Here is a 14946-nt window from a genome sequence, read left to right on the forward strand (position 1 = left end):
ATACAGAGTAGACAGATACCTCTTTGAGATGTTGTCCATTACAGAGAGAGAGAGAGACAGAGGCTGACAGAGACAAAGAGACATCTGACAAGAGATAAAACTGTAACCTTGGTAAAATGGAAAAATAAGTCCACCCCCCCTCCCCCTCCTCCCCCCCCCTCCCCCCGCACGTAACAGGAGGCTGTCACCCCTCTCTCGATAATGTCACGGCCGACGTCAGCACTAAACTCTGCTGACTCGAGACTGACATTACAGAGGACCATCGAGGGAACAAATGTCACGTCAGGGGGAGGAAGGGGGAAATAGGTGGGGGGTGGGGGGGTTAGGTGTGAGTGGAGGAGGAGGGGGGGTGATGGAGAGGGGGGGGTGATGGAGAGTGACGAGCTAGTTTGTTGAGAGTTGCAGGTGGAGGGAGGAGGTGGAGGGTAGTGGAGGGAAGTGGAGGGTAGTGGAGGGTAGTAGACGTACCAAGAGGTTATCAGAGGTACAGGTGGAGGGTAGTGGACGTACCAAGAGGTTATCAGAGGTACAGGTGGAGGGCAGTGGACGTACCAAGAGGTTATTGGAGGTACAGGTGGAGGGTAGTGGACGTACCAAGAGGTTATCGGAGGTAGGTACAGGTGGAGGGTAGTTGTCGTACCAAGAGGTTATCGGAGGTACAGGTGGAGGGCAGTGGACGTACCAAGAGGTTATCGGAGGTACAGGTGGAGGGCATACAGGTGCCATACGAGAAGGGTAGAGGAGACGCCAGGTCAACAAGTGCCGCCCCTGACCCCACCTTCCTCTCTGACGGCTGTTGGAGGAGGAGGGTGCTGTTGACCGGCCTGGGGAGATGTGTTAGGTCAAGTTAGGTTAGGTTAGATTAGGTCATTTTGTTTTGGTTAGATTAAGTTAGGTCAGGTTAGGTTAGATTAGGTCATTTTGTTTTGGTTTGATTAAGTTAGGTTAGGTTAGGTTAGATTAGGTCATTTTGTTTTGGTTTGATTAAGTTAGGTCAAGTTAGGTTAGATTAGGTAATTTTGTTTTGGTTAGATTAAGTTAGGTTAGGTTAGGCAATTTTTTTTTTTGGTTAGGTTAAATTACGTCAGGTTAGTTTATGTTAAGTTGGATTAGGTTAAGTTACGTTAGGTTTCTTTTCATTAAATTAATACGGTTAATTTATCTTAATTTAAATAGGTTAAGTACCTTAGGTTAAATGAGTGCAGGTTAAGTGACGTCAGGTTAACTGATGTAAGATTAATTGAGGTCAGATTAAGTGAAGTCAGATTAAGTTAAGTTAGATTAAATTAAATCTTATAAAATTAAACCAGCTTAAATGAAGTCTTATTAAGTCAGATTAAGTTAGATCAACATACTGGTAATAAATAGTACAGTAGCGGCCAGTGTAGTTCCTGAGTGTGGTCACCCAATGTAGGTCGACCAAGGCGGTGAGGTTGTAGTGTGCCTCGACGTTCAGGCACTCCTCGTACATACCTGGCACCCTGATGTTGCCGAAGAAGAACCCATCTGGCACCTTACCCCACGAGTCTATCACTGGAGGAGAGGATGGGAGAGAGTCAGAGGGTGGGAGGGGGTGGGGAGAGAAGATAGAGAGAGAGAAGGGTGGAAGAGAGGGGGGGCAGGAGAGAGAGAGTGGGTGGGAAAGAGAGAGAGAGACAGAGAGAGAGAGAGAGTGGGATGGGGAGAGAAGATAGAGACAGATAGGCAGACAGAGAGAGAAAGTGAGAGAGAGAGAGAGAGAGAGAGAGAGGGAGAGAGAGATTAGAATCATGCATTGTTAGGAGGACTTGATAATTTGAGACCCTAGCTTATTTCACGTGAAGATTGACCACCCTGATGATACTTAGGGACGATAGGTTAGGTTAGGTCAGGTTAAGTTAAGTTTGGTTAGTGTTAGGTTAGGTTAAGTTAGGCTAGGTTAAGTTAGGTTAGTGTTAATATTTGTTACTGTTTAGGTGAAGCTAAGGACGGACAGGTAAGGGCCACGAGTCCCTCTACTGTATGTCCAGGAGGCAATAATCACCCACCTACCCTTAACTACCCTTAACCACCCTTAACCACCACCAAAGGCAAGTAACACACACACACACACGGCTTAGTTATATTTTGAATATGATAAAATCGGATCTCACCCGAAATAGGTGTTGGTAGGTCGACAAAACACCCTATTATCATCTCAAAGTCTATTGTTGATTGATAATTAAGAGTTGAGGTAAGTAAGGCGTAGTAGATAATGATGATAGTGGAACAAAAGGCGTTTTGTTTTTCTTAACATCAAAATGTCGAAGGTGTGTTTATACAGCGGAGGGGAGGGGTAGGGGAGGTGTGGAGAGGGGTAGGGGAGGTGTGGAGAGGGGTAGGGGAGGTGTGGAGAGGGGTAGGGGAGGTGTGGAGAAAGGGTAGGGAGAATATTAAGGTAGTGAAGAAGGGGTGAGGAGGTGGAGAGGGGAGCAGAGGGAGGTGTGGAAATAGTGAAGAGGGGTGGGGGAGGTGTGGAGAGGGGTAGGGGGAGGTGTGGAGTGAAGAGGAGTAGGGGGAGGTGTGGAAGAGGGTAGGGGAGGTGTGGAGAGGGGTAGGGGAGGTGTGGAGTGGTGAGGAGAGGGTTAGGGAAGGTGTGGAGTGGTGAGGAAGAGTAGGGACTTCATATGATCAAAACTTGGGACTAGCTGGGATCACATTTGGGGAACACACTGACCCACTGTATGGGACTCGCCAGGATCAAAGCTTGGGACACAGGAGGCTCGGCTACCGGCGCCCTGGCTGGCTCTGACAGGTATTGTGTTCTTGTGGTGAGCTGGCTGGAACTGACGGAGGGGTGGGAGAGGTGACAGAAGCGGGGGAAGGGATGGGAGAGGGTGGGAGGTAACAGAAGCAGGAGAAGGGATGGGAGGGGTGATAAGTGACGTTGGAATAGGCAAGAGTAATGGGAAGGGCAATGTAAGGGGTAAGATAATTAATAGGGAGGACTGGAATAGACGGGGGATGAGGGAAGGGACAATGGAAAAGGCGTGAGAGGGACTGAGGGTAACGAGGGGATGGAAAAGGTGTGTTGAGTGAGGGAGAGGGAGATAGGCAGAGAGGAAGGGGAGAGAGAAGAGGAGGGGGTGGGTGAAAGAGAGAAAGGGAGATAAAAGAGGAAGATAGAAAAGGTTAGAAGGGAGGTAGGGAGGAGAGAAGGAAGGTAGGGAGGAGAGAGAAGGAAGGTAGGGAGGAGAGAGAAGGGAAGGTAGGGAGGAAGAAGAAGGAGGTAGGGAGGAAGAGAGGTAGGGAGGAAGAGAAAGAGGTAGGGAGGAAGAGAAGGGAGGTAGGGAGGAAAGAAAGGGAGGTAGGGAGAAGGAAGAAAGAAGGGAGGTAAAGGGAGGAAGAAGGGAGGTAGGAGGAAGAAGGAGGTAGGGAGGAAAGAGAAGGAAGGTGAAGGGAGGAAGAAAGGGAGGTAGGGGAGGAAGAGAGAAAGGGAGGTAAAGGGGGAAGAGGGAGGGAGGGTGGGTGAAGAAGAGGAGAGATAGGAAAGAAGGGAGGTAGGGAGGAAGAGAAGGGAGGTAGGGAGGAAGAGAAGAGAGGTAGGGAGGAAGAGAAGGGAAGCAGGGAGGAAGAGAAGGAAGGTAGGGAGGAAGAGAAGGGAGGTAGAAGAGAAGAGAAGGGAGGTAGGGAGGAAAGGAAGGGAGATAATAGGGAGAATCGCCTGAGTTAACTGACGTATAGGAAAAAATAGGGTGGGGGGTTCGAACTATTGTCTCGTGTGTTGTGAAGCGAGCAGTGATGCCAACCCAGGCGTCCACCAACAGAATGTCTGGACGGTACTTGGACGATATTCCCAGTGGACAAAATCATATTGGACTAAATTTTATCAGATAATTTCTAATTGGACAAAATCTAACAAGGGCAAAGTGTGAGGTTGTTAGCTTCTACTGAATGAGGAATACAAACACACACACACACACACACACACACACACACACACACACTTACTCTTCAGGATGGGTCTTAAGAGTTTTTTGTAGTGCAAGATAATGTTTATATCACTGGTGTCTTTCTCACAGTCTTGGTTGTCTATGTACTTGGCGGAGGGGAGGTAGAATGACTTCATGTCTTGCCACACCTTCAGCAGCCACGCCGGATCAATCCCAGAATCATCCTCGTCATCTCCTGAAGGTTCTGACGGGGAGGAACTCAGTCTGTGGAATTTCGTGGATTAGTTTATTTATTTCTCCTTTGGATGATGTTCGGTGATTGTGTGTATTAATTACTTCAAGTGTCGAGTCTGTGTGATTTTTCTCGTGTACAGGTGTGTGTGTGTGTGTGTGTGTGTGTGTGTGTGTGTGTGTGTGTTGATGAGAGTCAGCTAGTTCTTACATCTTCACCTATGAGGAAAAACTCTACTGACGAACCTGAGAGAATCTGGATCCAAGTTTGCAAATTCCTTCAGGAGATCTCGATTCTCCAGGAGGCTCTTAGGATACATTGGAAAGAAGCTCCTCTGAGGTGTAGCTGGGAGAGTCCTATTTTTCTTCCTTTCCTCCTGCAGACGCAACTCATCCTGTAGGAGGGACGTCTGGTACATGGGGGAGGATTTCTGGTGCTCTGTGGATGGGGTGTCATTGGGTAGTGAAGACTGGTGAGGGATTTGTTGTTGTGGTTGGTACTGGTGGTGGTGGTGTTTGCTGACGAGGCTCTGTGGACCGAAGCAGTAGACGGTAGTAGGCTGAAGGAGGCAGGCGATCAACAGCGTCAGCCACAGAGATAACATAATATTCGTCATTGTCCTCCACGACCTCGTCTACAGGATGACACGACGACCTTGGGCGAGACACGACGACACTCTGGGAGATAACAGCAACAATAATAATAATAAAAAACCAAACCACTCACTCCGCTAAGGTCGTATGCGCCATGTACGATAATCACTCATGACACAAAATCCTATCCAGAGTCGGGTTGGTACAGGTAAACTACTCAACAAAACTCGGTGATTACGACTTCAGGAGCGAGTTTATAATGGAAAAGCAACAGTGGGCATTGTGAAGCCACAGGTTACGTTGACCATTAGCGGCGCGCGATAATAATGAACAGGTAAGGTGAAGGGAGGAGTTTTATGGGGCGGCCTTCCCTCTCGACAGGTATGTAATGACTGAGAGGCAGCACCTGAAGAACCTTGTGTAGAAGAGAGGGGGAGAAGGAGCAGTTCATACACCGGGGCTGGGGGGGAGGGGGAGGAGGAGAGATAAGCCGTCGACAAACATCTACACAGGGCTGATACGAGGAGGATGGGTACACCAGGGAAGGGAGGAAGGGATAGGAGGAAGGGATGGAAGAATGGAAGATTGCAGGGATGGATTAAGTGACAGGAGAAAGGGACGGAAAGTGGGGGAGGGAGAAAAAAGAGGGGCAGGAGGGAGGAAGAGGAATATGGAGAGAATTGGTGAGCAACATGAGGCCTCCTGATAATAATGACAGGCGAGGGGGGGGGGGTGGTGGTGGCACACTATCTCACGTGACAAGGTCGTCTCCGAGCAATAATAGAATCCCTCTAATAATCCCAGAGAAAAAAAATAAAATACCTTATACAAAGTCGACAAAATACCCCAGGACAAAATACCACTGGACAAAATACCACTGGACAAAATCCCCCCACAAAACTAGGTTAAGTTAGATTAAGTCAGGTTAAGTTAGAGATAAGCCAAATTAAGTTGCAACTAGATTAGGTATGATTATGTTAAGCCAGATTAAGCTAAAACTAGGTTAAATTAAGGTGAATTAAGTTAGGCTAGTTTAGATTCGTATACACTGGGTAAGAATACATTTACTTTCATCACTTTTTATCATATATATTTATCATTAAAATTTTCCCCCCTCAGTGACCAACCAACCAGGAATCTTTTTCACTGTCATTTTAAACATCGTCTCATTAGGGTTCATTTCCGTCTATAATGACACGCTTCGAAACACAAACAAAACCTTCCAATTACTCCTCCTCCTCCCTCTCTCAGTACTCTCTCGGGTACCAAGTACTTCTGTGTGACTTTTTACAGTACATCGAAATAGTTTGTTACTGAATAGGATTTACTCTGGTTTTTTTCGTCTCGTAGGATTGATCTAGTCTTTTTAACTTAGGATTAATCTCATATATTTTATTTCAGGATTTATCTCGTGTTTCATTGGGATTTGTTCTGGTTTGTTTAATATCAGGATTAGTTTTGTTTGTTTAGGAATTGTCTGTCTTTTTTATCTGTATGTTATAATGGATCTGTTTGTTTCATCTCTAAATTAGTCATCTCATTTTACAGCTTAAGTTAATCCTGTTTGTTTCACCTTAAGATTAATCCTCTCTGCTTCAGCTTAAAATTAGACCCTATCTATCTTGTTAAAAAATTATCCCTCTAGGGTTTGTTTAAGTCTTCCGTCAGCATAAAAAAAATATCTCCAATTTCTTCTCATGTTTTCACAAAAGATCTTCGACTCATCCTCAGGTTCGCCCAATCCGACACTGCTTCGCTCGGGTTCTTAGAGTCATTGTATCCAGAGGGGTTTAAACATTGCCTCAGTCTGTATCCTAACCATTAATGAACTAGATGTTGCTGCGTTTGTTTAAGTCAACCAAACTATGTATAAGAATTTTTTCAGGGTGGCTAGAAGGCATTGTGTAGATTTTCCTGCCTTAGGGTTCGACTGTTTCGTTGCTGGTTCGCTCGGCAGCCGGAGAACTGTAAGAATGTCTCGTTGGTTCATTTCCTCTCCTCTAATGAACTGAATCTAAGTCAAACACGAGCCTGCCTGTTTCTTGTTTACTCTGCGTCTCACGAGAAGCTCCCCAGAGGACACTTAACGCTTCAACAAACAGTTTCGAGTTGAGTTGGCGAATTGGCGGCAATGTAAGCTAAAAGTGTTTGATGATTAATGGATCGGGAGACATTCAGGGTAGAACAGATGACTCTCTCTCTCTCTCTCTCTCTCGTTGGCCAGATACCAACACGAAGTTAAAGGGTTTCCCACCCCCCTCCCTCACCCTCTTCACCCTCTCTCGCCCCTATACCTTTGTCCCTCCCTCACCACCCCTCCACCTCCTCGCCCCCTATTTCCTCCCCTCACCCCTCCACCTCTTCACCTTCTCTCACCCTCTCTCCCTCCTACGCTTCTCTCCCTCCCTCCACCTCCTTGTCCCCTAACTCCCTTTGCTATATTTAAGAGGGTGGGGGAGGGAGTGGTGGAGCTCTCAAGCATCACCTTCAGGGTAAGGTCGGGGTGTAGGCTCGGGGGAGAGATAAGCACTATCACCCCCAAGCAGATAACCTGGGGGAGTTGTGGAGGAGTCCGCTTTGACTCACACGTCAGGAAGGTCTTTGGTTCGAATCCCGGATAATATGTGTGTGTGTGTGTGTGTATAGGAGATGTAAACAGGGAAACCAGTTACCAGATGAACAACGATGCCATTGAGAAATCCGACTGCGAGAGATTTAGGAGTAATGATAAGTAGGAACCTTAAGCCAAGTAAACAATGTGTTTTTGCTCGTAACAAGGCTAATAAAGCACTTGGGTTCATACAAAGGAGTGTTAGTTACAAGACTAGCGAGGTCATCCTAAAACTGTATCTTGAGCTTGTGAGACCACACCTGGATTACGCAGTTCAGTTCTGGTCACCGTATTACAGAATGGATATAGAATCCTTGGAAAGAATTCAGAGGAGAATGACAAGACTAATCCCGGGCATTAGGAACCTAGAGTATAGAGACAGGTTAAAGCATCTTAATTTGCACTCCCTCGAGAGACGTAGAGCGAGGGGCGACCTGATAGAGGTGTATAAATGGAAGTCAGGGCTGAACAAACGGGACATTACAAAGGTACTCCAACCAGGAGCGAACTCGTAACAATGGTTTTAAATTAGACAAATTTAGATTTAGGTGCGAAATAGGTAAACACTGGTTTGGAAACAGAGTAGTGGATGAATGGAACAAGTTACCAAATATCATCATTAACTCGAATACGCTGGATAGCTTCAAACATAGGTTGGATGCTTATATGAGCAATAGGGGTTGGGTGTAAACGGGACTGCCCAGTATGGGCCAATAGGCCCGCTGCAGTTTCCACCATTCTTATGTTCTTATGTTCTTGTGTGTGTGTGTGTGTGTGTGTGTTTGCGTATCATCAAGATAAACAATAACACAACAAGGTCATAACCTCACTCTATATCACAAACAAATTCTTTTCCATCTCTCCTCATCAAAGACTAATTTTACCTGTAATTTATATAACATTCCCCTATTAATCCCCAGATCTTGTATAAATCCACCAGCTGTTCCTGGATTTGTAAGGAACTCGAGAAATCCGAATAAATCCAAAAACAGTTAAATGAATCAGTCAGCTGTGTTTGTTTACATGTGAGGGGGCGAAGGAGATGAGGGGAAGAAGGGCTACATAAATGAGGGGGAGGGAGATGGAAGAGAGGGAAAGAGGATGGAAGGAAGAAAGTTAGGAAGGGAACGAAAAGGGAGGGGGGAAAGGGAGAAAGAATGACAAGGGGGATGAGAAGAACAGGAGGGAGAGAGAGAAGAATAAATTAGATGGAGAACGGAAAGAATAATAATAAAAAGAAAAACCAGGAGAAGTAAATACAAGAAGAGGGAGGAAGATGGAAGGAATAAAAAGGAAGAAGTGGAAGAGGAGGACAACATAAGCTCGGTCATGTCCCCCTAAATTCCCCACCTCTCCTCCTCCCCACCTTCCCGAACTCCCCTCCCTACCCCTCCTAACCTCACCATCTCTCCTAACCTCCCCACCCACCCTAACCTCCCCACCCACCCTCCTCCTCCCCGCCCACCCTCCCCTCCTAACCTCACCATCTCTCCTAACCTCCCCACCCACCCTAACCTCCCCACCCACCCTCCTCCTCCCCTCCCAGATATAAAGAAAAACTTGGCCTAAAACTTGCCTCAGAAATCCACACCAACAAACTCACTTGACGTCTCTTGTAGGGTTATACTCGACCATCTGTTTGGTTGTCGTCATCATGTTTACGCCACACTACAGGCTCAAGCTCCTCTGGTCTAAACTCTCTCTCTTGTGTATATATGAGTCGAGGTTATTACAGTCGATGGTCACAGTTTGAAGAGTTCCATTGAAGTGATTCGGTAGTAAGGAAGCTTTTATCTCTCTCTCTCTCTCTCTCTAACAGGTAGTAACTCACACAAACACTGGTCATTATCTCTCTACTTGTGAGGAGATAACGAGATTTATCGTAGTGTCTCTCAGCTGTAGGTACGGTAGGCAAGGCTGTGATAAGGTGTGGTAGAGAGAGAGAGAGAGAGAGAGAGAGAGAGAGAGAGAGAGAGAGAGAGAGGTATTCAGTGCTGGTGGTAGGTGTGTGTGTTCTCTCTCTCTCTCTCTCTCTCTCTCTCTCAACGTATGAGACAGCTATGTCGGTACCTTGTAATAATGCTAAACTCTTGATAGAGAGACAGACAAACAGACAGGTGAGATGAGTTGGTGATATAAGTTGAGGTGAGTTGAGGTGAGAGATGAGTGAGTTGGTGAGGTGAGATAAGGTGAGATGAGGTGAGGTGAGATAAGGTAAGTTGAGGTGTGGTGAGGTGAGGTGAGGTATGGTGATGTGATGTGCGATGAGTCGAGGTGAGGTGAGGTGAGGTGAGGTGAGGTGAGGTGAGGTGGCTAATTATCCTGAGACATGACTCCAACTTGATATCTTTCTGAGTAAACTTGAAAATATGGCGCAGTCTTCATCGTGATTGAGTGTTGTGTTATCAAGACGTCCTGGTTATCATTGGGCTCTTATCCTCTGTGTTATCTTAAGTGTGTACAAGGGCATGTGTCCGATATATTTTTAATACCTTGGATGTCGTTGAGGTCCTTATTTTTATTCTAACCAATTTTTGTTCAGTTTTTGTTCAGTTTTTTGTTGTTTTTGTTAAATTTGTGTTCAGTTTCTGTTATTTTTTTTGTTCAGTTTTTGTTCAGTTTTTTGTTCAGTTCTTTGTGTTTTTATTTAAAGACCAATATATATATTTTAATATTATTTATTTATTATTTTAACCTTTTATTTAATTTTTTTGTGGTTTTATTTTATGTGATGACTAATTGTTTATATATATATATATATTTATATTGTTTTTATAATTTGTATACCAGCAAGACACAGACTCTGTTCAGGTACACTCACAACACTGTCAACAAATTGAGTCTTAATATTCCTCAATTATATATGTAAATTATTATACATCTTCTAATACAATTTGTTATCTTTTTACAGTAGCTTTTTCCTACCTATTATTGTTATTATTATCATTATTGTTAACATTATTGGTATTATTGTGAGTCATATTAGAAGTATTATAATACTCATTAACATTCACAATATTGGTGGCTCCTACGTGCGTGTTTCAGGTATATTTTTATCGACTAATTAATCTTAATTAATTATGGCCTAAAGTAAGGTAGAGAGATTATTTTTAAGAATTAATGAGGCTCCTCCTAATTTTATGTGGATGGAAGTGGATTAGTGGTAATTGGTTACCTGTGTGTGTGTGTGTGTGTGTGTGTGTGCGTGTGTGTAATAATAATAATAATAATAATAATAATAATAATAATAATAATAATAAACGGTTTATTAATAGAGTTGCAGCCGGTGGCTGAAAATATACAGACTTATATTTGATTTAGAAATAATGATATAATATGCATTGAATACATTTACAGGGCTGTACAGTACATAAATCAGGAGTTGTTTATTATTTTAACAATAGATGGGATGGTGCTGTTCTTATATCTATCGGTGCAGGTTCTTATGGGCTGAATTTTGTTGTAGTGGCGGACTGCGCGAGTTGGGTGGGGGGCTGCAGGTGGCAGGAGGTGGCGATAGTGAGGGTGGTGCAGTAGTCCACGGCCAAACCTTTCCAGTGCTTGGTGGTGGAGGTCACTGAGGGATGGCATTTCCAGGGTGGAGAGAGCGTTGGTGTAGCCGGAGTATTTTGCGCCGAGCATGATTCTGCAGGCCCTTTTCTGTGTGTGTGTGTGTGTGTTAAGAATGAAGGAGGCGAATAATGATAAGGTTTGATTAGAGGGAACTTGGATAATGGCTTCTTTATAGTTAAAAATGACCCGTGTTGTGATTGGGACTATGAGGGTAAGAGTGATGATGGATTGGGATATTACTAACACACTAATCATGGATAAAGTGAGAGAAGAGAGAAAGTGTAGAGAATCAGTTAGTCTGTGAGATGTGAGGGGAAATGAGAGAGTGGTGTATGGTGTCGCCTCTGAGCTGAATAAAATTGTCGGGCATTAACCGATAATAATAATAATAATAATAATAATAAATACTAATATCATCACATTAAAAATATATTACGTATTCTTAACCTGAACTTTTCTTTATCTATCTCATTTCTCCCTTTACCCACTATTCCTTCGGTTTATTTCTCCTGTCTCTCCACTCTCTACCTCTTGTCGCCTTACCGAGCAGATGGTGGTCCCAGCCGACGATCTGTAACAATGGGCTGGCAGATGGTTCTAAGCTGTTCTATATGGGGTGGGAAAGAGACTCTCCATCACTCTAGACCCAGCTCTGTCTGGTGAAATCCCGAGTTGTTTTGCCTTAGCACGGGAGAGGGGTGGGGTGGGGTGGGGTGGGTAGAGTGGGTTTGAGTGGGATGGGTGATGTTAGGGCCGAGTTTCTAAACTTTTAAACCCTGTAGTTGAACCTTATGAATCGTGGTTTGAATATATATACACGTCTTCTCAAAGCCTATGGTTGGTTTGAAGCTTTGGGTTCGTTGTTTCAAAGTGTATTCAAGGTCTCAGTCAAAGGATTCGAAGATAGAGAAGCATTTAAAGATCATTAATATGAATTTAGGCGACATTAATGGACATATTAAGTTATTTAGACCAGTGTTTCGAAGCTTCAGGGAGATAAATTCGAAGCACAAAAAAAAGGAAAGATTTACACCGGATCTCGAAGCTAAAACCCTCTTTAACTTCGACGATGAATCCGAAACCACCGAGATTTTTAGCTTTTTGTAGGCGTCTAGTTGAGCCGGACAGATAAATCACAGCCCATAAGGAGAAAAAAAAAAAACTCGGTGTCAAAATGATTCATTCGTTCATTGTGAGTTTCGTTCTGTGTTGTCGGGTTATTTGGACTACTGTGTTTTATTATTATTATTATTATTATTATTATTATTATTATTATTATTATTATTATTGTTATTATTATTATTATGACAAAGTGTTTAAATCCGCTAACACTAATTATTGTCTCTCGCACACACACACACACACACACACACACACACAAGCACACACACACACACACACACACACACACACACACACACACAACGATAAGTGCAGGCTCAGCGCTATCGTCATACCTCCTCTGTTGACTCTAGCAACTCTCTCTCTCTCTCTCTCTCTCTCTCTCTCTCTCTCTCTCTCTAATGGTTGCTACGGAGGTAAAGTTAACAAAAGCTCACTATTTTAGGAGGTGATTTATCTCTGTAAGGCAACAATAGCATTTTCAAATAGCCTTAACTTCATGTATGATATCAACTAAATGTGAGTTTAAGTTAGTTACTCCTGAGAGATGAAGTCGTGGCGTTTTCTCTTGTTTAGCTTCGTTTACTGTAGTTTTTTTGTTGTTTTCTGTCGTTTCCTGTTGCGTTTACTGTTGTTTTCTGTCTTATACATTCTCATTAGACACATCATGTATACACACCCTATAAAAACATACACATTAAACATACATACATACATACATACATACATACATACATACATACATACATACATACACACTAAGAGCATAAGCATTACACATATTAAACAAATTACACTTCAGTCTCCCACATAATTAGTCGTAAATTTTTCCATACTCCATTATTCTGATTAGCTGGGCCTCTCACCTAGTGTCGGGGAGTGAGAGAGAGGGAGAGAGGGAGATGGTGTTTGAGAAAGGAGGAGGAAAGGAAGAAGGGAGAGGGTTAGAGAGAGGGAGGGTGAAAGAGGAGAAGAGGAAGGGAAGGAAAGAGGGAGGAAAGGAGGGTGAGGGTGAGAAAGAGGGAAGAAGAGAGACGGTAAGAGAGGGTGAGGAAGAGAAGGTAACTGGGAGAGGTTAAGAGAGGGGGAGGAAGGGAGAAGGTTAGAAAGAAAGGGAGGAAAGAAAGAATGGTGAATGAGAGGGAAGAAAGGAATAAGTAAGAGACACACACATCGAGGTTAGGTTAGGTTACGTTAGGTTAGGTTAGGTTACGTTAGGTTAGGTTAGGTTAGGTTACGTTAGGTTAGGCGTGAAGAATGGAGTTTGCAACCATACACTGTTTCAATTATCACCTGCCCAGGCCGCCGTAGGGAGGTAAATTACTTGTTTTTTCCTATTGGTTTTATGTTAAGTATTCCAAGATGGTTTTATTTGTGTTATTAATTACGATTTAGCTGAAGGCTGGTGTTGTTATTGTTGTTGTTATTATTATTATTATTGTTGTTGTTGTTGTTGTTGTTTGTATTATTATTATTATTATTATTATTATTGTTTTTGTTATTAGAATGTTTCTTGTTGTTGTTGTTTTTGTTGTTATATACAGATAGACAGATAAACAGAAAGATAGAAAAGCCAGACAGAACTACAGTAAGAAATACAGACAGTCAAAGAGACAGAAAGTAAAAAAAGTATATAGGCACTGACAGACAGACAGACAGACAAAACGACAGAAAGGGATACAAACAGACAGACAGACAGAAAAAAGAGACAGGGCGACAGACACTACGGAAGGAGATGACTAATTACTATCCAGAGGCACCAGGTAATTAGAGCTAATTAGTGAGAACATTGTTAGGTGTCCCACGCACACATTTTCTCTCATCTCCCCTCTCCCCCCTCTACCTCACCTCACCTCCCCTCTCTCTCCTCTCTCTCCTCTCTCTCCCTCACTTCCCGTCTCTCTCTCCTCTCCCTCCCCTCACCTCCCCTCTCTCTCCTCTCTCTCCCCTCACCTCCCCTCTCTCTCCCCTCTCTCTCCTCTCTCTTCCCTCACCTCCTCTCTCCTCTCTCTCCCCTCCCCCTCCCCTCTCTCTCCTCTCTCCCCTCTCTCTCCCTCTCTCCCCTCACCTCCCTCTCTCTCCCTCCCCTCCCCCTCCCTCTCTCTCTCTCTCTCTCTCCCCTCACCTCCCCTCTCTCTCCTCTCTCTCCCCTCACCTCCCCTCTCTCTCCCCTCTCTCTCCTCTCTCTTCCCTCACCTCCTCTCACTCCCCTGCTCTCGCCTTTTGCCTCCTCCCACATACACAAATTTTCCTTCCTCTCCTCTCTCCTTCTTCCTTCCCTTCTCCCCCTCTCCCCCTCTCCTCTTCCATTTCTTAATTAGAACTTCCTTAATGGGTGAATTGTGTAATAACAGTCCCATATTCTCTCTCTCTCTCTCTCTCTCTCTGCATGGTCGTCATTTCACACAACATTATATCTCGTAATTTAATTCTTTTGTCTCTCTCACTCCTCCCCTTTCTTTAATATTCTTCTCTCGTATTTTCTCACTCTCTCACATTATCTTCGTTTCCTCTCTTCCTTATAATACTTTGTTCCTTTATTCTGTCTCTGTATCTATGTATTTATTTATCTACCTCTAGAGAGAGAGAGAGAGAGAGAGAGAGAGAGAGAGAGAGAGAGAGAGGGGACATCTGGTCTTGTTGTCTCAGGTAATTTTACAAAGTTCTGCTATAATTGGCTAAGAACTTTATCCAATCAGCAGGTTAGAGGAAGCCCGTGTTGGCGCCCTAAGTTTGTTACAGTGTCGCTGATTGGCCGATGATTACGCCAATCAGGCCTCAGGAGAAAAACGCTTGTCTAATGGTATTTTTTCAATAAATTTCCGATTATTCCCCATTGAGTGTCACCATCACACTTTCTCACCATCATACTGACTCACCATCATACTGAGTCATCACCATACT

At 44.0% G+C, this 14946-nt stretch overlaps 1 protein-coding gene across 1 annotated transcript; it reads right to left on the reverse strand.

The window, feature by feature from the left end:
- Window positions 1–601: 601 nt before the first annotated feature.
- LOC121876745 lies at window positions 602–9123 on the reverse strand. Its single transcript, XM_042382116.1, has 5 exons — window positions 8951–9123; window positions 4389–4820; window positions 3970–4175; window positions 1356–1533; window positions 602–824 (listed from the first exon to the last, which is right to left on the reverse strand). Exons 2-5 carry the CDS (start codon window positions 4757–4759, stop codon window positions 602–604), a joined length of 978 nt encoding a protein of 325 aa, XP_042238050.1. The 5' UTR covers window positions 4760–4820; window positions 8951–9123.
- Between the last annotated feature and the right edge of the window lie 5823 nt (window positions 9124–14946).

The sequence above is a fragment of the Homarus americanus genome, unplaced genomic scaffold (assembly GCF_018991925.1).
Source record: "Homarus americanus isolate GMGI-L3 unplaced genomic scaffold, GMGI_Hamer_2.0 scaffold50281, whole genome shotgun sequence".
Lineage (NCBI taxonomy): Eukaryota > Metazoa > Arthropoda > Malacostraca > Decapoda > Nephropidae > Homarus > Homarus americanus.

Bases quoted from the DNA above. Each gene is read 5' to 3' on its own strand.
- LOC121876745 (XM_042382116.1), bottom strand. From the start codon at position 4,759: ATGACGAATATTATGTTATCTCTGTGGCTGACGCTGTTGATCGCCTGC. The intron at 4,176-4,388 runs GTTCGTCAGTAG...GAAATTCCACAG, and splicing joins TTGGATCCAGATTCTCTCAG to ACTGAGTTCCTCCCCGTCAG. The intron at 825-1,355 runs GTATGTTGATCT...ACATCTCCCCAG, and splicing joins TACTGTACTATTTATTACCA to GCCGGTCAACAGCACCCTCC.